This window comes from Podarcis cretensis, assembly GCF_951804945.1.
Source record: "Podarcis cretensis genome assembly, chromosome: 3".
NCBI lineage: Eukaryota > Metazoa > Chordata > Lepidosauria > Squamata > Lacertidae > Podarcis > Podarcis cretensis.
This window is the reverse complement of record NC_137172.1, coordinates 121,699,438-121,725,362: the sequence shown is the minus strand read 5'-3', so window position 1 is coordinate 121,725,362 and position 25,925 is coordinate 121,699,438. Positions and strand designations below refer to the sequence as shown.

The following is a 25,925-nucleotide window of genomic DNA, read 5'->3' as shown; positions in this document are numbered from 1 at the left end:
TTCCACATGCACATGCCATCGCAACCATCTCTCCGTCCTCCATGTGGCAATGCAAGAAATTATCAAGCTGCCAAAGCCAGGGGCAGAGGAAGGGGGTACGGTGGGGGCAGGCCGCCCCGGGTGTCACCACTGAGAGGGATGACAAAATGCCGGACGGCACACACCACGGGGCCTGCAGCACGCCCAAGCCATGCATCTCTCCTGGGAGTGACATGGCGGCTTGAGCGCCTGCAGGCTCTGCACTGCCCCAAACAGCCTGCCCCCCGCCTCCCCCTCAGCTGTAGGGCGGCTGAGTGGGAGGAAGCAGACTCCTCAGAGGCCCCGCCCCACAGACGGCTGCCCCCGCCCCTGGGCGCAGGGCACGCACGCCACCCCAGGCATCCAATCGGCTTGCTCCACCGCTGGCTAAAGCCCTAGCACAGCAGGGTCAGTGAGAGGTGTGGCCTGAGGCGGGGTGTGGCCTCAGGAGAGAGCCAAGGGCCAGTTACAGAAGCCTACATGGCTGCATTTGGCCTCAGGCTTCACACTGCTGAAATTACAGTTCCCGGTGTAAGAGCAGTAGTCTCGTAATCTGGTGAACCAGGTTCGCTTCCCCGCTCCTCCACAAGCAGCTGACCTTGGGCTAGTCACACTTCTCGGAAATCTCTCAGCCTCACTCACCTCACAGTGTATGTTGTGGGGGAAGAAGGGAAAGGAGAATGTGAGCCGCTTTGAGACTCCTTTGGGTAGTGATAAAGCAGGATATCAAATCCAAATTCTTCTTCTTCTTTCAAATTGTCAGGGGCTCAGGAGCAGAAGGGAAGAGGGGAGATGGAGAGTGAAGGGGAAGAATCTGAGGGCAGCGTAGGAGAAGATGACAGTGGCCCGAGAGATTCCATGAGCCTCTCCAGCGAATCGGAAGATTCACAGAAGGGGGCGCCGGTGGCCAGGGCAAGGGGGGCCCCAAGGGGGACACTCCAGAAGCAAGGGGCCAGCGGGGACTCCCAGAGCAGCAGTTGGAGATCAGGACCAGCTTCCCCACCTGAGCATAGTGGGGGGGAAGAGTCCCAGGTATCGGGGGTAGCGTCTCCCCCAGCAGGGAGAGAAGAGGAGTCAGGGCTGACCACGCCTCCATCGGAGAGTCAGGCAACGGAGGGGAGGTCAGGTCCAGCTAGCATCCCGGAAGAGGGAAGCAGTGACAGAAGCAGTGTAACGGTCAGGAGGAAGGTCACTGGGTTGGCGCGAGAGCCAAGTTCAAAAGTACAGGCGCGCAGGGCAGCAGAGAACGAGGATTGGGAACCGGGTCCTAAAGCCCGCCGGAGACAGGGAGAGGAGTCAGGGGACTCAGCGTCAGAAGAGTCCAGAAAGGGGAATGCCCCAGCGGACAGGAGGACCCAGAGGAGAAGAAAGCAGAGGAAGAGGTGGAGCAGGGCTAGAATCTTAAACTGGTGTCAGGGGGGAGGAGATTCAGACGGAACTTCGGCGGTCTAGGGTTTAAGACGTAGAGCTGCGCGCTACGGCATTGGAATGGAAACTGAACTTCAATAAAGACTTTTGTATATAACGACGACCTGGCGTTGGTCCTCTGTGAGCTGGGACCTTGGGCAGCTCTGACACAAATACTTCCTCAATGCCTCTTCCCCACCCATATTGTTTCCTGAAATATCAATGCCTCTGCCCCATTTGCTACTGCCTAACTTTCCCCTCTCACTATTCCATTTTATCATGCCCCGTCCTCTGCATTCACTGTTAGCTTCCAATACAAAGGTGGTCTGCAGGATCCATGAGTAGATGAGTAGATGTCACGTTACAGCAGTTCAGTACCTACCATAAGCTAACAATCAGAGACAGTAACTTGCAGCCACAACATGACGTTGGGACCAATACACTGTATACCATCAAAATATCATCAGGTGCAAAGCACCACTGTGTTGAAATCAAACTGAAATGTCTGAACACCTGCTGTAGCCCCGTTCAGACTAACAAAGCATCCGTTTCCTGTCACATGAACAAACCAGCCTCAAGTTTGAGTGTTCTTCCTTCTTTCACGCCTGCAAAGAGATCAGAAGTGTTCACTTCCACTTTCCAAACAACCACAGTCCACAGTGATGCCTGAATTCATGGAACTGTGATTTGTTTAAACAATGGTAAGTGATAATGAGACAGGGCCATACAATGGTTTCATTCTGTCTTGTTCTGAAAATATTTTTAGAAAACAAAATTAAGTTTCTAAGTCTTGACATCTGAGGGACTGTGTGGTCACTTTAAAATTGGAAGCATATGCCCCTGATCTTTTCTTCTGATGTGCAAAAGAGAAGGAGAGGTTAGCCCGTGAGCCAGAGACTCAATGTGCTTCATTACATAGCCGGAAAATATTCTTTCCTAAAACAGCAGGACTGGGCCAAAGACTAATCAGATCATGTCACAGAAGTATCCGTAGGAGCTTTTCGCACTACTCTGTGCTGTTTCCCAATAAAAATTCACCTGTTCCCTTAGACAGACGGCAATGAGCTTTTTCAGTGGCTGCTCCCTATTTGTGGAATGATCTCCGAAACAGCCCTCACCTGAGATCCTCATTGTCAGCTTTTAGATGCCAGGCTAAGACATTCCTGTTCCAGGCCTTTGATAGCTAATTTGGACCATCCTATACTATGATTCCTGGCCTCTCTGTGGTGTACATTTTAAGTTGGATGGGGTAGGTAGGATTTATCCTTTTTATAATACTGTTGGATAAGCACTTTTAGATAATTTGTCTTTTACTGACTTTCCTGATGCATTCTTTTAAAATGTTTGTAAGCTTTTTGTTTTTATGGGTTTGCAAGTTACCTTGAGACATTTTTGTTGTTATTGCAGAAAGTGCTGAATCGTAGTCCCTTTTAACTCTACAACTCTATGATTCTATGATTTCCCTGCTTGCCAGCCAGGCACCTGTATTAAGCCGCTTTCCTGGAACTTTTTGACAGAGCATCTAAGTGCCTTGACTACTGATAACGTTCTCAGTTTACTGTAATGCTAGATTTCCAGGCTGCAACACTGGAAGGTTTTATAGCTGCCATTTCAAGTCTATGATGAACCCTGGAGTAACATACTGTATTCTTGAAAGGAGAGTCTCTCAGCTCTCTGGCACATATGCTTCAAATACCAGAATATTATGGATATATATGGTGCTCGTCACAAAGACCTCCAAAGCAAGCTGGTATTTAACGCTGGAGCGAGCTAATTTGGAGCTAAACTGCTTTGTGAGAGGCAGTTTGGCTGCTGTCAAACCAAGCAGTCTGAATACGTGTGGCAGACACATTCTCCTTAAATGCTGCTAACAATGATCACAATGATCACGTTTGTCAAAGGAATAAACACAGCAAATGATTACGCAGCGAACATCTGCAAAGCACACGTCTGTCGTTCTTGGAGTTTATTGACTATTAATTTGATGTATGTTTCTTTTAAAGAATGCATAATGCCTTTTTCTCTCCAGTGACTGTCCTTTATTTGAGCCTTCTTCCATCTTCTATTAGTTTGCTTCTTTCTTTCTTTATATTTCTCCTTTCATGGCTTAATTAATTTTGGGTCAGAGAGAAAAATAAGGTTGTTTCATAACTCACAAAGATATATTTCAACAGCTGAACTTTGACAATGAAGGGTAATGCAAAGCAGCTCAGAAGATCACATATAAACTCTTCCTTTCCATTTGTTTTGGTTGTTTTCAAAGCCATTGGCAAATTATTAGATTCCCCAAATAAGGCATCTGTCCTGGGCAAAACGGGCCAGGTGGCTACCATTATCTAACAGTAGACAAATGCCCATTCTGTGGAACAAGCATTGCTACTGATGTCATCAGTGAGCATGTAAATCAGAATTACCTCATTGGCTTCCTTGGAGCTATGCCAATTTAAACCAGCAGAGCGACTGCCCAGGTTAATGTCAGCCACAGCAATGAGTCCATTACGTTCATCGCTTAAAAGACTGCAAGGGGGCCATGAGGGTCATTAAGTCCATAATTGAAAGACATTTGCACAGTGAATTCCTTTGCTCTGTTCTCAGCCAACCGTGCCTACCTGCGTGAGCTGTGCTACAACCCCTGGAAAGATATATTTAGCATGATCAGGGTTCATACGTGCAAAGCTCAGCTGTGACTTCAAATTGGCACACGGTGGGAAGCTTCTCAAATCACAACTGATAGTTTGTTTGCTCCCCTGTTTCCAATAGTTCAGTGGGCACAGGTGGTGCCCCTATCTGCCTTAGAGCCTTGGACCCTGAGAAGCAGAAATGCCTCAGATTCTTCAGTGCATTATTTGTGCAAAGGCTCCACAATCCTAGGATAGTCGTAATTAAGCAACCTCTCTGTTTCTGTCCTGTTATATGCAAGTCACAGAAATCACTGCTGTGTCATCCAAATGCATTTGCTTTCAAAAGCCTGTTCTTTGGGTGGAGATTCACATGCACCTACTCTTACATGGGAATAATTCTGAAGTCCACTTAATTCTTTTTAAAATTAAAAAATTAAAAATGCACTATTTATCATTCTCTGGAATAATATATTTGTATACTGCTTGCTTCAAATCCCAGGTTATTATGGATAAGGAGGTCACACAGACCTCCAGAACAAGCTCATGTATAATGGAGCAATACAATACATTTGCAGTACAAAGTGTTTTACAAGTTTGAATCTTGTTTGTCCTTGTAACTATCTGATTTGAGATAGGCACTTTATGGCCAAATTTTATCAAAGGCGAACAGAGGTTGAGGGACAGTGGCTTACCAAAAATCAACTGGTGTCTGACCTCAGCTAGTATTCAGAAAATCATGTTGCACATCATTCGTAGGACTACGTCTGAAGGCTCTGCCATGAGTTTTTGTTTTTTATAAAAACCCTTGCACATAGTAAACTAGAATCCTTCTCCTAGGCCCGCTGGCTTCAAAGGCAGCAAATTTCAGAGATGGAGAAACAGTTGATCATGAAATTTTCCATTTGTTTCTAAAATGGCAGGGATCCAGAAAAACAATATCACCTGCTATTCTGAATGTGAAAATTGGCCCCGTCACTTTATCTCTGAGATGGCACTGACTTCAGAGAAGTTTATAAATATTTTGCCCTTTCTGATTTTGGAACTTCAACTGTAACCTGCGTAGCTAGAACAAATAAATCCTTGGGGTGACAGTCAACTAAGTGTTACTCAGAGCAAACCCATTGAAATTAATGGACCTTACTTAGTTATATTCATCAATTCTGGCGACTGTACCCTGAGTAAAACTAAAACGAAGACCACCATGGTCAGCAACTAACTTGAGCAACAGTTGAAAGGTCACCCTCTGATGTTCTGCCATGTGAGGCAACGGGCTCCTCCAAAGTATCCATAGCAAGCAACAGAGGCAAGGGCAGAGTTGTGTTGTGATGCATCCCAGTTGTTCATTTCTGCCTTGCCTCTTCTCACACGAGACTCAGCAGTCAAGGTGCATAAGGAGAGGATTCTATGGAGGGAGGAGGGAGCTTCTGAAGGCCACATCTGAAACACCTGGGACCTGTACACCTGGTGAAGAGGATGTGGCCACAACAGCGCATGTCTCTCTCTAGCACCCTCTCTCCCTCCAGTTGAGGTATCTGCTGCAACCAGATAAGAGATCAGTTATTTACCAGGCTGCCCCTTATCAAACAGCCTCCCCAGAGTTCCCTGGGGTCTCTCTGAAGCCTCCTAAGTTTAAAGCTCTAGGCCTCAGCATGTTTTGATAAAGCTGAGACCAGCAGGGTTTATCTAACACGAATTTAGTTTCCTAAGATAAGAAAGACATGCAAATGTTACAGAGATGGAAATGTGATGCTCAAAAGGACTGAAACCCAAAATGTACCCTTTGGAGCAAAAACAAATCAAAACTGGATAAACAATCCCTAACTCACCAGGCTCTTAGCAGGACCAGCCCTGTCTGCCGTATCTTTATTTATAGATCTCCCTTGTCAATCATGTGTTCCTCTCCTCAGGTTACAGATTCAAGAAAGTTTGGAGCTTTGCTTTTCCCCACCTTCAGAAAAGGGATGTGCCACCCTGCACATACATGGTGACAATGCCTTGGGGCATAGTTAGTTAACCCTACAATCCCCACATGAACAGACAAGAGAGACAGGTATCTTTTTGCCATATGCAGCAAGACATACATGCAAGATTTCCATAATGTACACAAGCATATACATAAGCAGCCCAGGACTATAAAGCCATTCTTTCACAGTTAACTATCTTTTTGTGTACAGTGGTGCCCCGCAAGATGAATGTCTCGCATGACAGAAAACCCGCTAGACGAAAGGGTTTTCCGTTTTGGAGGTGCTTCGCAAAACGAATTTCCTATGGGCTTGCTTCGCAAGACGAAAATGTCTTGCGAGTTCCTGCGGGTTTTTTCCCCTTTCCCCCCTTTTTCTAAGCCGCTAAGCCGCTTATCCGCTAAGCTGATAAGCCACTAAAAGCTGCTAAGCCGCTAATAGCGCTAATCCGCTAAGCCGTCAATGGGCTTGCTTTGCAAGACAAAAAAACCGCTAGACGAAGAGACTCGCGGAACGGATTAATTTCGTCTTGCAAGGCACCACTGTATAAGGATGTTACTTGGATCAGGTGCTCATGTGAACCACTCCCCCCCCCCAAAAAAAAAAATCAGCCAAAACTCACCAAAACTCAGTTCTGGCACCTCTCAGGTGGGTGCCGTTACCATTTTAAGAGAATGAGGGAGATGTTCATATAGAAGAAGAAGAAGAAGAAGAAGAAGAAGAAGAAGAAGAAGAAGAAGAGTAGTAGTAGTAGTTTGGATTTGATATCCCGCCTTTCACTCCCTTTAAGGAGTCTCAAAGCGGCTAACATTCTCCTTTCCCTTCCTCCCCCACAACAAACACTCTGTGAGGTGAGTGGGGCTGAGAGACTTCACAGAAGTGTGACTGGCCCAAGGTCACCCAGCAGCTGCATGTGGAGGAGCGGAGACGCGAACCCGGTTCCCCAGATTAGGAGACTACCGCTCTTAACCACTACACCACACTGGCACTTCCATTGAAAAATAGCACTGCCTAAAATACACTCCTTTTAACGTTCTTCACACATTTGTGAGCAGTATGGCCCCACGCTGCCTATAATGGAACCTCAGAGGTGCTTAGAAATAGGTCCAAACCTTTCAGCACAGCCTCTGGACTGTCTTTCAGAAAGGCTGTCACAACCCACGGTTTGGAGGGGAAGCCTACTGTGGCCACTCTTCGACCCTACGAAAATAAAAAGAAACATAGTGTGTTGTTGTTAGTCACCACTGTTTTTCCTAATGGGGGGGGGGGGAATGATGATGTTGACAATGACTTCTTACCCCATCTTTCAACCCAGGGCAGGCTGTAAGAATTTAAATACGCAATGTTAAAATTAGTTAAAACAAGTTGCGGTCAAGTGGTGACCACAAAAATGCTATAAATATTGGAAAACCACACTGATGGTTCATTGAGGAGACAGTTCAGGAAGGTTTCAACCTCAGTTGCTTTTCCTCTTCTCTTGTCTGCCACAGCTGATCCATAAAAGAGCAATTGTATTAAAAGGACCCATTTATGCTGCTCATCTTCACCAGCTAGCCATGTAATATCTCATTAATGATCTCCCCCTTCCTGTAAAACTAGGAAGAACTGGTCTGAGTGATGTCTCATTCAAGCTGACTCTGAAATGGGCTCAGGTCCCTTAAAGAGTCATCTGTCTTGCTCCATCCTTCATCCTGCCTGTTGCTTCAGGCAGGGAAAAAGCTATTGCTTCCACTCTTCTATGGCAGGTTGGGGAATGCTGGGCTCTCCAGATGTTGCTGAAATCCAACTCCCATCAGCCTTGGCCATTGCCCTTACTTGCTGGGGCTGATTGGAGTTCTAGCCCAGCAACATCTGGCGGCCAAAGGTTCCCCACACCTGTTCTAGCAGGACTGTCAGGGTGATGCTTTTATTTGACTTCCTTTCACATAAGCAATGGAAGTGCCAGTGGCATTGAACAGAGCCATGGGCGATCAAGTTAAACAATAGAAATACTTAACTAACTGGCCGATCATGTTGGTTTCGCCCTGTAGCAAAAGTCCTGCTCCCCTAACAAAAATCCTGGCTATGCACATCAACAGAGCCTACCACTATTGAAATATACAAAGGGGTGGGGTGGGGGGAGAGATCTCAGAGATCAGCAATTGGAGAGGAAGTGAAGATAAGAGCAGTCCAAATCTACTCCTGTTCCTGATTAAGATGTCCCACTCTCCATCTTTAGTTCCTGAAAAGGACTGCTCACCAAATACATTTCAGATCCCAATGCAGCAATTCAGAAAATTGCCATTATTATTATTATTATTATTATTATTATTATTATTTCTATACCACCCTGCATCCAAAAATCACAGAGAGGCTTACAATACAAAAACACAAAAATACATATCATTGAAACTTTGCTTCGGGAAAACCAAAGTTGTGTGTCTCCCCATTCACTATTACTGAAAGCAAAGAAGTCTATAACTCCTTTACCACTTGCATTAGAATGTTTCAGAAGAATAGGTGCAGGATGTTTTCTGTAAGCATGGCCTTTACAGTTTAATGGAGATTAAAAAAGGATTTGCTTCTCTCTTTCCCCCACACTTGTCAGAAATGTATATGAAAACAGTATACATTATAGAAGTGCCTTTAAGTAATTAATCTAATAAATTTCAGAAAGATAGGGGGGTTTTGTGCAGCATATCTTTAAAGTTGATTATAGGATCAACTTACGGTACCTCCCTGCAATTTAGGAAAAGGGTGGTGTTTTGGTTTTTTAAAAATGAAAATAGCATGTATTACACATTTGTCACTGCAAAATTTCAGAAGGATTGGTGCATGAATTAAAGTCTGTGGATTCATGGATATATTTTTTTTCTTTGCTCAATGGACATCAAATTCTGTGATACGATGCATTAAACTTCAAAGACACTAAAATGCAAGTTGCAATCTTGTGCACTATTATTCATGTGTGTTTATCAGTGGATTTATGTGAAAAGGGCTGCCATTCGGAGCAGTTCTCTTGTATTTCTAATATTTCTCTTTCAGCTACCAATATTTAAAAGACTACATTTTCACATTCACCTATAAAATGAAAGGATGGGGTATTAGGATTATGTTTTACATTGGAAATTTAAATCTAGCATCCTTATCCCACAGTCCCAAATGCGCCTTCTTATAATTCCATACCTGCTTATTCAGGAAGATGACCTGTGGTTGCCTGGGAAGGGGGCTTTCCGTCACCCCATTAGCGGGCTGGATCCGGACAGAGATGTTATAAGGCCTGACATAGAGGCAACTTCCTGGAGTTTGGCTGCTTCCATTTCTTGAACATGGAAAAACGTTAAGAGGAAAGGAAACCACCATTACTGGTTATTCATTCAGAATACATCTGGAACCATCACTGGGCACATTGGTGAGAGAATTTCTACCCATAAGGCTAGTTTTCTGGAATCTACCAGTTTCCCTGTGACACGGGTGGCACTGTGGGTTAAACCACAGAGCCTAGGACTTGCCGATCAGAAGGTTGGCAGTTTGAATTCCCGCGACAGGGTGAGCTCCCATTGCTCAGTCCCTGCTCCTGCCAACCTAGCAGTTCGAAAGCACGTCAAAGTGCAAGTAGATAAATAGGTACTGCTCCAGTGGGAAGGTAAACGGCATTTCCGTGTGCTGCTCTGGTTCGCCAGAAGCGGCTTAGTCATGCTGGCCACATGACCCAGAAGCTGTAGGCTGGCTCCCTCGGCCAATAAAGCGAGATTAGCGCCGCAACCCTAGAGTCGGCCACGACTGGACCTAATGGTCAGGGGTCCTTTTACCTTTACCTTTACCAGTTTCCCTAATCCTAACAGGTTAGTAAAGTAAATCCTCTGTGCTCTCTGCTTTATAGCACAGGGAATAATTCAAAGCTGGTGCCTGCAGATATGTGCACTGTATCTTTAACTACACTATGGTCCTTTACTTTTCAAATTCTCTGTGCAGGTAGGCTCCTTCTTAAACTTTTACTTCCAAGAGTAAAACTTGAATTCAAGCATCTGGGATTATTTGAATGCATGGGAGAAGGAACTTCATTCTGAGCCCACGCAGCCTGACTTCCTTCTCGATGCTTTGTGTCATTATGCTTATTATATATGCTTCTAAACCACTGCTACAAAGTGATGACTTGGGGTTTGATATTGCTTGAATCTGGAGGTGTGGGCCAGAATGAAATTATCATTTTGGGGAAGAATTTCTACGATAAAAATGACGGTGCTACCAAAGATGTTATTCTTATTTCAGACCTTACCCATATTAAAGGGTACAGGAATTTTTAAAGAATGGCAAAAAGTGATCTCAAGGTATATCTGGCAGGGGAAGAAGCCTAGAATAAAATTTAAATTACTGATGGATGTAAAAGAAAGAGGAGGCTTCGCCCTGCCAGATATGAGACTATATTATGAAGCAGCCTGTCTATGCTGGTTAAAAGAATGGATAAAGTTAGAAAATAATGAATTATTAGATCTTGAAGGATTTGATAACAGATTTGGGTGGCACGCGTACCTTTGGTGTGACAAAAAATGGGTTCATAAAGGATTTGGAAACCACATCTTCAGGGGTTCATTAATAGAGGTTTGGGAGAGATACAAGAATATACTGGAACCAAAAGTTCCACACTGGCTGTCCCCGTTAGAGGTAATAAGTGTGAAGAAGATTAATATGAGAAACAAATGGGCCACTTATGGGGAATTGATAGCTAATGAGGGAGGAAAATGGAAACTGAAGCCATATGAACAAGTTAAAGATCTAGTTTATGATTGGTTGCACCATTACCAAGTTAATGAAATATTTAAAAAAGATCTGAAGGAAAAGGGTTATGTGGAAAAGGAATCAAATTTCCAAAAGGACATTATAAATAATGAGTATAAAATTCTGTCAAAAATGTATAAGATATTGCTGGAATGGAATACGAAAGATGAAGAGGTTAAATCGGTAATGATACAGTGGGCAAAGGATTTTGGGTACAATATTCAATTTGAAGATTGGGAAAAACTGTGGAAAGAGCATTTAAAATTTACAGCATGTATCACACTGAAGGAGAATGTGATGAAAATGTTTTATAGATGGTATATGACACCTGTAAAATTAGCAAAGATGTATAAGGTTGATAACAAATGCTGGAAGTGTAAAGACAAGGAAGGGACATTCTTTCATCAGTGGTGGGAATGTAAGAAAGTGAAAAGTTTTTGGGAAATGATATATAATGAGTTGAAAAAAATGTTAAGATATACTTTTGTGAAAAAACCCGAAGCTTTTCTTTTAGGTATGGTAGGAAAGGACATTAGAAGAAAGGACTGTAAGCTTTTCCAGTATGCGGTAACGGCAGCCAGAATCCTGTTGGCTCAGAAGTGGAAACAAGAGGAAATACCGACGATAGAAGAATGGAGACTAAAAATGATAGACTATGCAGATCTGGACAAATTAACTGGGAAAATTAGATATACCAAAGATCAAAAGTTCATCGAAGACTGGGGGAAATTTGTGGATTATCTGAAAAATATATGTGGTGTGAATACAACGCTAGCGGGATTTAAAGAGGCACTGTAAAAAAAAGAAAATAAGTATTGTTTATGAGAAATAATAGGAGTAAGGAGGAAAAATGGCAATACGAAAGAAGGGAATGTGTATTAAAGGTGTAACTACGGATGATTGTCAGAGACGTTGAAGGAAGTCAAAAAAATAACTATGATTTGTTGTATGCGGGATTGAATGAAGAATTGGAGGGAAATTTATAAAATGTATAATAATAAAAATTATTTAAAAAAAAGAAAAGATATTGCCTCAAAATGAAAGTATAAAAACCATTTATTCATCTCTCCTGGTGTTTGCTTTAAGGTGTTGTACAAACAATGCATTTATTGAGAGCCTATACACTTTAGTTTAACTCAATTTCTTTCGCAGGTTTCTCTGTATTCTAAAGGCACTCTGGGCTTTGCAAAGCTTTTGCCCTCACAAAGTATGCTAGGAAGGAAAAGGAAAAGTGGCTGATTTCAAAGCTAATAGTCTGTGTTGCTTTCTAATACTGCTAATCTGAAATAACGCACAGGGACTGAGAAGTGGATTGCAGAAAATTAGTGGGAATATTTTCACTAGGCTTATATACTTTACCTAGGAAAAGACCCTGATGTTGGGAAAGATGGAGGGCACAAAGAGAAGGGGACGACAGAGGACGAGATGGTGGGAAATTGTTCTTGAAGATACCAGCATGAGTTTGACCAAACTGCGGGAGGCAGTGGAAGACAGGAGTGCCTGGAGTGCTCTGGTCCATGGGGTCACGAAGAGTCGGACACGACTAAACGACTAAACAACAACATCACAATATACTCTACCTAAGCAGGAAAACTATTCTTATCAGTGCTAGCAATAAATGTAAAAGAATGACCTCACTGGGCATAACTGGTAGGATCAACATGTACAGTATGTGTTCTGCCAGACCTCAGTAAAGCGTGTTCTCCTTCAGGGAGAGCACGTGTTGCGGTGGGGTCTACTGAGCCACCCCTTTGTTGCTGGGTAAGTTCTCCAAGATGGCCGGGGGGCATTGATTGGATTGCCAAGTTGCTGGGGCAAAAGTTATGTTGCAATTTTGGTGGGAGGGGTAAAAGGTTTAAATACTCTGCACACAGCCTTGTACTTTCTCTTTTGCTGCGTGCAACGGAGGGGTTCAGGATAGGCTGGGCCTGCCCCTCCATGGTTGCTGCGGAAAGGGAATTCCGTTAAAGGAATCCTGGGGCTTGCCATCTTTTCGTCCAATCCCTGGAATGGGACTAGGGCCGGCAAGCCTTCGGGGAGCAGGCGGGTGAGAGTTGAGGGTCTGTGTCTCAGCTCCAATTCTTCCCCGACTTGCTTTCCCCCGCACTGTCTTTCGGTGGTGCCCGGAAGTCAGTTCTGTCCCCAGGCGGGGGGACAGATAGTCTTAACCAATGCCTAAACAACCACTCACAGTTTGTATTTTAATAAAGTTGTGGCCAAAATCATGCCAAAAATCTTAAACAAAAATTACGTGTCCGTTGTGAGTTATTTTGGGGGGTGGATTGGGGACCTCAACACGCAAAGCGTGTTCTCCTTCAGGGAGAGCACGTGTTGCGGTGGGGTCTACTGAGCCACCCCTTTGTTGCTGGGTAAGTTCTCCAAGATGGCCGGGGGGCATTGATTGGATTGCCAAGTTGCTGGGGCAAAAGTTATGTTGCAATTTTGGTGGGAGGGGTAAAAGGTTTAAATACTCTGCACACAGCCTTGTACTTTCTCTTTTGCTGCGTGCAACGGATCACCCGCCCACCCGCCCTAGAATAAGGAGTTTGTTGCGTTGACCTTGCTATGCCTGTCATGGGGTCGTCTGCCTTTGAGCAGGGGCCTGGTAGGAATTTTTCCACCTGGCAAATTGGCTGGCTGGGTGGTTTTTGCCTACTGCGTAGCAAATCGTCACAACTTGTAAGGTTGTGGTTAGGCATTGGTTATAAATCTGGTGGAGGAGGGGTTAGGATAGGCTGGGCCTACCCCTCCATGGAGGGGTTCAGGATAGGCTGGGCCTGCCCCTCCATGGTTGCTGCGGAAAGGGAATTCCGTTAAAGGAATCCTGGGGCTTGCCATCTTTTCGTCCAATCCCTGGAATGGGACTAGGGCCGGCAAGCCTTCGGGGAGCAGGCGGGTGAGAGTTGAGGGTCTGTGTCTCAGCTCCAATTCTTCCCCGACTTGCTTTCCCCCGCACTGTCTTTCGGTGGTGCCCGGAAGTCAGTTCTGTCCCCAGGCGGGGGGACAGATAGTCTTAACCAATGCCTAAACAACCACTCACAGTTTGTATTTTAATAAAGTTGTGGCCAAAATCATGCCAAAAATCTTAAACAAAAATTACGTGTCCGTTGTGAGTTATTTTGGGGGGTGGATTGGGGACCTCAACACGCAAAGGTTACAAGCTCACAGTTTTCCAGCCTGCTGCTCCCACCAGAGAGAACAAGTCTTGTGGACAGAGCTTATTAAAACCTAGACTGACTGGTTTTTCTCTTGGAGAGCCATCCCTGATTGGAAGTGTCACTCATAGAACTCCACTCCTCTGCCTCTCTGCTTTTTGTGTTTCCATTTATGAAAAGGTTGGAGGAAGTTCTAAAATTGGACTAAATATCCTAAACAAGAAAACAATTTCTAGAAACCCTCCTGAGTTTTCAAAGTGGCTCCAAAGCCTGCTAACTTTGCTTTGGGTTTTGAGGCAGTCAAAAAATATATTTGAGACGGGGATGGTTGCTTCATCAGAGGTGAATTCACAAACCTAGCACAGCTCAAACTTCATGCACCCTCTGAAATGGGCATCAGGCTGCAAAACTTTGTACCATAATAAATCTGTTAGTTTAACTCTAAGTCTAACAAGACGGCTGTTGTTAAGAATTTTGTTACTTTTTCCATGTCATAACATAATAGAATCATAGAATCGTAGAGTTGGAAGGGACCATCTAGTCCAACCGTCTTTAACGCAGAAATCTTAACTAAAGTGTCCATGACAGATGACCATCCAACCTCTGCTTAAAAAACCCCCAATGGGGCCACCTCGTGAGGGAGACTGTTCCACTGTGTATATGCGTGTGTGTATGCTTTTTCTAGGGACCTAGGTGGAGCTGTGGTCTAAACAACTGAGCCTCGGGCTTGCCAATCGGAAGGTTGGCGGTTCGAATCCCCACAACAGGGTGAGCTCCCGTTGCTCAGTCCCAGCTCCTGCTAACCTAGCAGTTCGAAAGCACGCCAGTGCAAGTAGATAAATAGGTACTGCTCCGGCGGGAAGGTAAACAGTGTTTCTGTGCACTGCTCTGGTTTCGCCAGAAGCGGCTTAGTCATGCTGGCCACATGACCCAGAAAAACTGTGTGGACAAACGTCGGCTCCCTTGGCCAGTAAAGTGAGATGAGCGCCACAACCCCAGAGTTGTCCACAACTGGACTTAGCTGTCAGGGGTCCTTTACCTTTACCTTTTTATGCTTTTTCTACACATTTTGCTCCCAAGTTAAACCTTGCTTGCTAAATAGTGGAAAGAACTTGCTTTCCTGCAGGACATTGTCAATGTCTAAAATAACTGGTTGCGCCAAAGGGGAAAGAAAATGCTCCCTTCAAAGGCAGAATGTATTGCCATTCTGCCCAGCGTTTTGGTTCATGGGAACCTGAACATTCCTCCCTGTAGCATTGGTAAAAGAACATGCAGGCTTGCTGCTTTCCTGCTGAGCAATATCAGGAGGTAAGCAGGTTAGCTTGTCAGTTCCCTTAAGGAGAAATGGGGAAGTTCACAACACCCAGGAAGAGCAGGCCCTGTGGGGAAACTATAAAGAGGTTACGCAACAGGAGATTGCAAACGCAGACCGGCTGAACATACTGAGATCCACAGGAGAGCAGACCTTTGTGCCAAAATAGGATGTGTGTAAGGGAAGAAACCCGTACAGATCTGTTGGTAAAATACAAAGGAGCTTAATCATTTGCAGTTAGTTTTATGAATAGCGGAGGAGGACTGGGAGAAGACATTGTGGGTGGTTTTTGTGTGCACCGCAATTTTGAGCACTGTAGGGTCTCTGTGTGTGTCTAGGTTTGGGAGAAGTACTGAGGTTTTGTATTCCTGTTTTTCTTTAGCTTTAAAAATGCTGTGTGCGCGTTTGTTTGGTTACTGTGAGAACAGGCTGCTGGGGGAAAGGGCTTTTGGTGATTATACTTTGTACTGTTGATACAAAGGATACCTGTTATGCAGTGTTTGAAGTGCCAACTGTTTCTTTGCAAAGGAGGAGAATACCAGAACAGGTGAAAAGAGCACTTTTCTCCCAGTAGAGGAGCAATTGCAACAAAGTAAGACACCTCTCAGTTTAGTTACTGTACTGCAGGTGTTAAACTCTCTCTCTCTCTTTTTTTTTTAGGCATGCAGCAACAGATTTACTATTTTGTTCCAAACCTCACCGTGCTAAGCATGGGATGTATCTACATCCATTTTTTCTTTTTAAAATAATATTTATTAAAATTTTTAAGGGTTACAAAAAGCAAAAGTAAAAGTAATAACACCATATTAAACAAAAACAAAACAACACATCACAATAAGAAAAAAAAGAAGAAGAAAACACAGCTAATCTTCCCATAGCTTATCTTTCATTTGCTTGTTTCCTTGACCTCCTCACACCTCCCTTTTTTGTATTCTAATTCGGTTAACTATTTCAGCAAATCCTTTCCATCTTTTCCAATTTTTGTTCTGTAATTTATCTCAATATAATGTAACTTTACTTTCCCTCCTTTCACCAATTAACAGTCTATTTTTTCCTAAACCCTTATAACATTTCTGCTAAAACCACATAACTTCATTCCAACATCCTTCTAACATTCATTAATTTTACAATGTTTCTGTAAATAGTCTTTAAATTTCTTCCAATCTTCCTCCACCGACTCTTCTCCCTGGTCTTGCAGGTGTTAAACTCTTTGTGAAACAGCCATGCTTAAAAGTATCTTTGCAAAGGAAGTTGGTGAGAAAGCCAGGCCCTGCCATTGGCCAAGACCTGTGACTTCTTAGCAGCCCCAGCAGGTTTGATGGGTAACAACATCTGCATTGTTTGCTTAGAAATCTTCCCTAGGCTTCCATACTGTATCACAAATGGCTCAGCTTCCCTAGTAAAAATCTTTCCCTACCTCTGACTCCCAAGGGTTTTCTGACATTTCAGTGGGTGCCCTATGGTTGCCAATAGCAACCAGCAGGTCCTTTCTACAGCCCCCAAGTACCACGTTTCAACCACACTATATATTGTGCAGATTAATGAAACCAAGGCTTACATTATTAATTATAACCATAAATATTCGGCCCTTTCCTTACCTGAACTGTGAATGGTTAAGGACTGAAACTAGGCAGTCCTCTAATTCACTTCTTAGGTTTAGCACCTGCGGAATAGTATCGTGTGAAAAGTAAACAGCATTGTGTTGCGGGACAGACCCAGCGGACGGGCTGTTTCAGCATATCCCAAGGTAATACCACTTTAAGCTCCATATAAACTCTTAACAGCTTCTATCCTAAAACCAGACCGTAGGTGGTAGAGTTTTTTACGATATGTTATAATAGTGCAATAAATCTGTTAGCTTAAAATCGAATCTCCGTGGCCTTTTAGAGAAATCATCATTAAATGCAAAGCCCTCTTAATGATGCCATCCCGGTGAAATTGTTTAATCTGCAAAGGGGGTGAAAGGTCACCAAATGAATTTTTTATAATACATCAACTTGACACGCAATAGGGAAAACTGTAATAGATAAAAGCAAAGGAAAAGGGCACTGTCTTCTTCTGATAGGTCAATAGCAGCCAAGAGAGTCACTCATCCACTTTCCCTTCACTGCTGTGCTCCTTTCCCATTTAATATGGACACCCAATTAATACCTCAGCACCATAGACAACCTCATTTTAGGTGAATTATAGCAATTCCTTCCCCCTTCTCTGAAATGAAAGTGATCACAATACATCATAGCATTGCACGAATTAACGTTAATTGATTCCAGTTACCAAGCATCGATGGGCCACTTCTATAACCTGGGCCTTATTGGGAGCTGGAAGGGATGGAAGCAAGATTAGATTGCAATGTCCGTTGCTTTGGCGACGGAAGTCACCTGACACCTTGTTAGGTGGTTTGTACGGTTCTATTGCAAACCCCAGTGGGGTCGTCAGTAAACTGGAGTGATGTCCAAACATCATTACAAGCTGCTTCGATATTAAAGCGAAGGGATTAACACCTTATTGCAAGCAACCTGGATTTGTCACTGTGCTGTCGTTATCCAATTTCTAGCTGATAATGTGACTATGGCCTGCGGGCACAAGGTCCTCCAGCTAAAAGGAGAGTATAAAAAAAATCCAACCTGCCCAACAGCTAAAGTCGTTTAACCCCTCACCTGCTGTGCTTCCTGCAGATGAGCTATGGTGTTTGTTTGTTTGTTTGTAAACTCTATTAAAACAGTGGGCAATGGCAAAAATGGGGTGGAAAAACTTCCGCATTCTGGGGCCTAATTCTTCTCTACCAGGTAGTTATTTTATGTCAGCTCAGATACTCGTTGTAGTGAACAAAGACAAAACCCCACTTTTCATAGGCTTAATTTATGTTGATGTTAATACATAGTGACTTTTGAAATGGATTTTCAGTGCACTGAAACAGTCTTACAAATGCCTGCAAAGTTCTCATAACACAACACCTCCTGGCCATGCCTGAATTTTGAATATTTTCCAGGAGATGCTTTTGTCCTACCACATGATGCCCAAAATCTCCCTGACACAGTGCATATGGAAGGCATTGAGGTGTCACTTCTGGCAGGCCTAAGTTGCCAGTGACTCATTTGCATAAAGCAGTGTGCTCAACACGCAAGCTTGGTAGACCTTCATCTTGGTAGTGGCCATTAGCATCACATTCTCCCATACTCTTTGGAGACACGAGCCATTGCCACAGCTGCCTTGCCAATACACTTGCCCAGCCCAGCATTGATGGAAAAACTGCTGGTTATGGTGTGACCTAGGTAGACAAAATTGTCTACCTCAAGCGTGTCCTTACCATTGCTGATGCTGGCAATGTCCTGACCCAGAATGTTGGTCTTTTGTTTGTTTGTTTGTTGTGGAAAGGTGGGAATCTGCTCTATTGTGTGTGTGTGTGTGTGTGTGTGTGTGTGTGTGAGAGAGAGAGAGAGAGAGAGAGAGAGAGCTAGAATTCCCAGTGAAACTCATTGCTAAACGTGGCGCTAAAATTTTCTTCGAGTGAGTTGCCTTTGATTAGGCATGTTTGTTTTCCAGGGCAGAACATTGGAAAGTGGGAGCAATGTTTTTTGTTTGCTTGTTTTGTTTTCTGCTAGAATTTAGGTACCTAAAACATGCAATAATTAGGCCAGATTAATATTGGTTGAAGCCTTAGAGCTGTATTAATTGGAGGGGTGTTGCAGAAAAACATGGCCCTTCACAGAACAAAGTTAGATAGGTTTGATTGAAGGAACCAGAATTTGATGTCTATGATTCAAGCACTATTTTATACCTCTTTCTATGCCTTCACAACAGCCATGTAGAAGGCGGAATGTCAGCAAAAATAAGTGCACACAGTTTTCTCTGTGTTTTGTTTATCAGGGTTGTTTGAACGTATGATGTGCTTGCCGTTAATCCCTGATATGCTGCCCCTTAATCTCTGATATGATTCAATAGTTTAGGTTGTTTTTAGTAGTCCAGTGCATGGCAAGATGGGAAAGACAACACACACACCCCCAAGAACAATTTGAGCTGCCTGCATCCTAGTGTGCGACTCCTGCAAAGCCTGTTTGCAATGACTGCTCCCACTACACTTCTCAGGGTCTGCTGCCACACCTCCTGCATGTTCCTGACTCTTCCTTTTGTGCCCATCTTCTGACTTGGTCAGTCCAGCAGCTGCTATAGAATCAGATAGCTAGCTCAGAATTATTGCTTGCATTGATGCTGCTGTGGCAGCCGTCGCAGTGGGAGAAATATGTTAATTTTCATTCTGTGGGTCTTGTATTTACAGGTCTCACCCTAGTGAGATAAGTGGATTTCCATTGCTCTTGGGCATAAAGTGACAGTGTTGAGTTATAAAGGCCTTTTAGATAGGTTTGCTATGGACAGTAGATATTAAAAGCAGAGCACAGCTTCAGGGTAATGGTGTACCATGGGGGAATCAGTAATGTGGGAATCAAACCCTTTAATTCTTGAGCACTGGTATGAAGTAATTTAACCCAAATTAGCTATGGACAGCCAAAAGTGTAACAAGATGATGCATTCATTGTTTAGTGGCAATAATAAACTAGCAACAGAATCCTCTGTATGTTTGCTGAGAAGTAAATCCCTACTGTGTTGAAGGGGGCTTACTTTCAGGAAAGTATACACAGGATTTATACACAGGATTGTGACCTAAGTCAGAATTTGATGTATTTATTTGCACAATGCCTGAGATATGTCCAACCACAACGTAAAATTCCAAGTAATCAACCATTTTTAAGTAAGCAGCTTACTTAACTATCAATGATCCTGACAGTCTCTTTGTGCCTTGTCTATGAAAAGGTGATAATTGCACTTCAGCGGAACAAATGTGGTCAGAAATGGGTCTGAGTCGGGTAGCAGCAGCTTACTGTACAGGAAGGCTTGTGTAAACTCTCTCTCTCATTTCTGACACGGCCATATTTCTCAAATCCCTTTTCATCATTAAAAGTATAATTGGGAGTGGCAGCCATGGTGAGAGAGAAGCATCCAAGCCCTTTGCAAATACTTTACTCATGCACTGTCCCCCAGTCATGTCCCCAACATAGCACATGTGACATCGGGGGCAGGACTTCTCAGTGTGGCCCTATTTCTCATTCATGTGTTTGAACGTGATCCCAGTTCAATCACTGAGATCATCTGTAGGAGTGACTTTAGTTGTCCCCCCCAATTAGTGAGGTTTGTCAGGGTAATCAGTCCAGTCTTGAGAAAAGTTCTTCATACAAAGATTCAACAAGCATCTTCAGTTTTACTTTTTACACATTTGCTGAAAACTTTTCTATTCCATCTAGTTTAAACAGACAATTAATGTGTGTGTGTGTGTGTGTGTGTGTGTGTGTATTACAATTTGCCAGTGGTTTGCAATTTTGTTTCCATTGTAGCTATAACGGTTGTACACACAGTTTGATAAGCTGTATATGCTTTTATAAACAAAAAGTGCCTCCATAGGGCTGTTCAGATAACATAGCCAGAGTTGGATGAGTGGTTTGGGCTCATTGACTCAAACCAATCTTGGCCATAATTTGAAAGTGATGGTTATTGTGCCACTCGTTTCAGTGAATGAAGGACACAGGAGAGTAAGCCTTTGGTCTAAGTGCTTCTGTGTCAGCCACTCTTGCGAGGCTCCCCCCACCTGGTGCCCTTCAGTTCATCCCTCACCACTGATGACATTGACAGGCAATGAAAACTGCCTTTTACATTAGCATTTATAGCATTACTATTTGACGTGAAGTCCACTTACCTAGAACTTCCCTCTGCTGGAACTGAGGTGGCAGAAACCATCACCACTAGGGTATCAACTGGTATTTTGAGGGCATGCTCAAGTTCACCAGTCTGCTGGGCATCGATAAGAGTATTGGCCAAACTTGTCAATCTGTCAGCTGAAAATGAGGAGGCAAGCTTGGACCTTCGGAAGTGTAATGGATCACTTATTTCAAGGATCAGCACTCTCAAACCAGTGAACGAATGGGGTGGCAGCAAGCCCCCAAAGATTGCTGAACCTGTTTGGGTTTTCTGTTGGCTAGCTCTATGGTGAATGAACACACATGACTTCATAGGGGGGCACTGGTGTTTTCTCTTTGTAGCATTGTCTGCTATGGTATTTAAGGTGCTCTCACTTGCAGATGAGTTGAGGACTGTTCTGACTTGGTCCCACCCAATCTGTAAAAAAATAGCCAGTCTTTGAATCACCGCTGCCTCAGCCTCTGCTATAGTGAAAGCAACATGAAGAGAATTATATGTGTGTATTTCAATAGGTTCATCCCAATGAATGGCAACATACAGAAGATTCTCATGAAAACTGAAGTAATTGGTTCCCGACACAGCATTTGCCAAGGAAGGTCTGGGAAATGACAAAACTGGTGGCATATAGTTCCCTTTAACAAAAACACGGAAGCTTCGTGGCTGATCGTAAAAGATAGCTAAGAGAATCCTTGTAGCGTTGTGACCACTATTTAAGTAGAGTCTTAGTGACCAAGGCACTGGACCATTAAAACAAATTTTTGAGAGCTTGCTCAATGGCAATATTGAGTAAAATATTGATGAATGCTCTGTGGCACAGCAGGGTCCCCGTGAAGTGGCTTCGCTGAAGGTATCAATGAAGGTGTCGGTCACCAGCACGGGTGGAGAGGGCTTCCAGTTACTGGCATCTGTTTCTGCGCTTTCTAAAATCACCACTGCATAGTATGTTTCTCTACAGAAATACACATTTGATGACGGTTTGTAGATGCACTTTCTGTCTTCTCTGTAAATGCCTGTTAAATAAATAATACATCATCAACACAGACTTGCCAACACTTGTAATTTTGTCACAAGACTTGTAATATGTGACAAACATTTCTCTTTACACAGTCTCTGAAGAGGTAAACAATTGTACAGCTACATTATTAGCTTTCATCGAAAGTGTGATTGGGAGACCAGATGTAAGGGCGGGGAAAATATGTGCCTACTCCAAATGACAAGGAAAATTAAAGAGTAAAACTGGATGCTGTTTTCAAAAAAGAAAATGCACTTTTTAGATTGAATCCTTTATTCATTTCAAAGTAATAAAATGCATAATTGCATTACATTAATGTGATTAGACATAAAATTGCTGACTGAGTTGGCACTAATACAGAAAGCTGATGCCATCTAGGTTCTATAGATGTATCAGTGAAGCATTAGATCACTGAAGGTTCTGACTGGGGCAACAAAAAAGAGATGGTTTTTCAGTAGATTTCATCTGGAGGACAAAACTGAGCTATCTTATTCCAGAAAAGAAATTCACTGAAGGAGGCGGTTATTATAGCAGTCCCGAAATATTTAAAAGGTGCCATAAAAAGAATCAAATTTGTGATAATTCCTTTAAGGATGAACAATGGCCTACAATGAATTGCTTATCTGATGTTCTCAGTACAGTGGTACCTTGGGTTACAGATGCTTCAGGTTACAGACTCCGCTAACCCAGAAATCGTACCTCAGGTTAAGAACTTTGCTTCAGTATGAGAACAGAAATCATACGGCAGCGCAACTTCCGGTCGGCGCCAGCGCTTAATGGCGGTCCGAGCCTCGAGCTCCGAGGCAGGACTGCTCCGTTAGTTCGGGTCTCACCCGCTACGGCAAGCGGGGGGCCCCTAAAATCACAGGCGCGGAGCCTGTGAACAAAGGAGATTCGGTGGGCACCCTTTGCGCCCCCCGGTACTGTGAGGGAGCCTTTTTAAAGGCTTCTGAGCGGCATCGGGGTAAGCGCGGTGCTGAGAGTCGTCACCCAGCTAGCGGAGTGAAGCCGCGTCGCCATGAGCGGAGAGCGCCGATTCCTTCCTGCAATTGGAATTTGATTACAACACCCGTGAGTAAGATTGAAAAAGTAACGGGACATTAGAAAAAAAAAATTTGGCTGAAAACGGGAAAGGCAAAAATTAAGGAAGTCTGCCTCCCCGGAACTGCAGAAGAGATAAAGCAACGAAAATCAAGCTGCACTTAAAGGGAATCTTTCTAATTTTTTTAAGCTGTCAAACTGACATCGGACTTAAAACCTCCCCCCAGATTGGCAGGAGAAGGGGGGAAGGGATTGGAACGTTGTTAACCTGCTGGAAAATTAATGGAAAATTAAGACCTTCCATTGCCAAACCCCCTGGGGTCGGGCTGCCCAAACAAGACACCGGGACGTGAACTGTCAAACTTTGAGAAGTGGGGACTTGTTTGTAACAAAGTTACCGGACCTTAGACGTACTTTGTTGCATTTTGGCCACATAGAAAATAGAGACATTACAATTTGGATATTGGAAAACTTCTGGCTACTGTTATACTTCCTTGCCTCTTTGTTTTCTTCTATCTTTGCCATTTGGATACAATTGAATGCTCCCTCTAGAGGGTTCTATGTGAAATTGTTGCACTTGAAAAAGTAACAGTGGGATTTTCCACCTGGGAATCAACTCTGTGAAAACGACCTTGAGGATATGAGTGCCCCTACAGAAGAGATAGTAACAAGGCAGAAAACAAAACAATCTCACAAGAAAAGGGCCTCTATATCAGGAACTGCAGCTGTGCAGGAAAAAACACCAGCTTCTATGGATCCTATGACTCAGGCACTACTTAAAATAAATCAATCCCTGGAAGCATTGACAAAACTATCGACAGAGAATTCTAAAAAATTAACAGAGTTGACAACAAGGTTGGATGTGAATACAGCTAGTGTTACATCGAACACAGATTCTATAAATAGATTAATTCAGGAAAGTTCAGAAACACGAAAGATTGCAGAAAGTGCAAAAACAACGGCAGAAGAGACAAGGGAAAAATTTGGGCCTATTATTAAAAAAGTGAATGAGCATGATGCAGCCCTCTCCTTACTGGAACTTCAACGTAAAGAGAAGAATTTAAAATTTAGATTGGTGCCTGAAGGGGAAGGGGACAACCTTGTGAAATTTCTTACAGAGAACATCATAACTTTTTGGCAGGAGGAATGGGAGGAAGATGAGGAACTTGAGATAATATCAGCCTTTCGACTGGGTAGAAGGCAGGATAAAAAACCAAGGGACTGTCTAATTACACTGAGATCAAAAGAAGAAAGAGATAGAATATTGAATTTGCATTATCAAAAGGCATTGGTGATCCAAAATTGTCAGATACAGATTTTTAAGGACATTCCTAAATACATTTTAGAGGTGAGAACATATTACAAAAGTTTAGTAGACCTGCTGAAGAAAAACACTATACCATTCAGATGGGAGTTTCCACAAGGACTGTCCTTTAACTTCAAAGGAAGGAAGATTAAAATAAAAACAATTCAGGACAAAGAACAATTTTTGGAGAAGTACCTGGAGGATCTGCAGAAAGGAACCGTGGAGGAGAGGGAACCACCTGATATAGCAAATTTGTCATTTGGACTTCCACTACCACCATCGGAGGAAGAGCAGAAGCTTGGAGCAGTTGGAGGAACAGCTACCTAAATACAAAATGTCTCTGCAACTCCTTAGCTGGAACTGTAACGGTTTGAACCTTCCTCGGAAAAGAAGACAGGTTTTTCACATTTTGAAGAAAGAACAATTAGACATAATATGTTTGCAAGAAACCCATATTGCCAGGATACATAGGAAATTACTGATAAATAAGAGACTCGGTCAAGAATTTATCTCATCAGATAAAGTAAAGAAAAGAGGTGTGGTGATCTATGCAAAGGAAAAGTTGGCTCCAAAATTGATATTTAAAGATGAACAAGGAAGATACCTGGCAATTGAAATACAAATTCAAGGAGAAAAGATATTAATTGTGGGAGTTTATGCCCCAAATGAAGGGAAGGCTGAATTCTTTAGGAAGTTGCATGAGACATTAGTTGACTTTTTAGATTATAAAATCCTAATGATGGGAGACATGAATGGAGTTGTCTCAACAAACATGGATAAAGCACAGAGACAAGTGATCTCGAAAGAAGGGAGACTACCAAAGATCTTTTTTGAAATGACTGAAACAATGGACTTGATTGACATCTGGAGAACAAAGAATCCTTTAGAGAGAGAGGGAACTTTCTTCTCAGAAGCAAAAATGACATGGACAAGAATAGACCAAATTTGGATTTCTAGCAGTCTGGCGTCAAGAACAAAAAAAGTAGAAATATGCCCAAAAACGTGCTCCGACCATAATGCGGTCAAGATGGAGATGAAACTAACAACAACTGGTTCCTTTAGATGGAGAATGAATGACACCCTATTCAAGGATGAAGAGATCCATAAGAAGGCCCTTAAAACATTAAAAGATTACTTTGAGATCAACAGGAAAACAGATGTGGAAAAAAGAATAATTTGGGACGCAAGCAAAGCCGTGATGCGAGGTTTCCTAATTCAACAAAATTCTATTAAGAGGAAGCAACAAAATGAAAAGAAGGAAAATTTTTTAGAAAAAATAAAAGAAGGAGAGAAGAAGTTGAGGTCCAAACCAAAGTCCCATGAGATTTTGAGAGAAATAAAGTTTCATCAGATGCAATACATGGAGCTCATGAACCAACAAATAGAATGGAAGATAAAGCAAATGAGACAAAGAACTTTTGAATCAGCGGATAAATGTGGGAAACTTCTGTCATGGCAATTGAAAAAAAGGCAGAAAATGAATACGGTAACAAGTTTAGAAATGGATGGAAAGATTATCCACAAACCCAACGAGATCAACAATTGTTTTCAAAGCTTTTTTAAGAAATTGTATGCACAAGGGCCAA

The 25,925-nt window shown here is 43.0% G+C and overlaps 1 protein-coding gene across 1 annotated transcript in view; it reads right to left on the bottom strand.

Annotated features, from left to right (window-relative positions):
* PKHD1 (PKHD1 ciliary IPT domain containing fibrocystin/polyductin) overlaps positions 1-25,925 on the bottom strand; it is a gene marked incomplete at its 5' end in the record, with an annotated part of 233,235 nt that overhangs the window by 11,955 nt on the left and 195,355 nt on the right. The window contains 3 exons of the mRNA XM_079971281.1: positions 7,120-7,207; positions 9,173-9,308; positions 20,979-21,990. Of these exons, the coding sequence (XP_079827407.1) occupies positions 7,120-7,207; positions 9,173-9,308; positions 20,979-21,990 (1,236 nt within the window). The remainder of the gene's footprint in view (positions 1-7,119; positions 7,208-9,172; positions 9,309-20,978; positions 21,991-25,925) is intronic.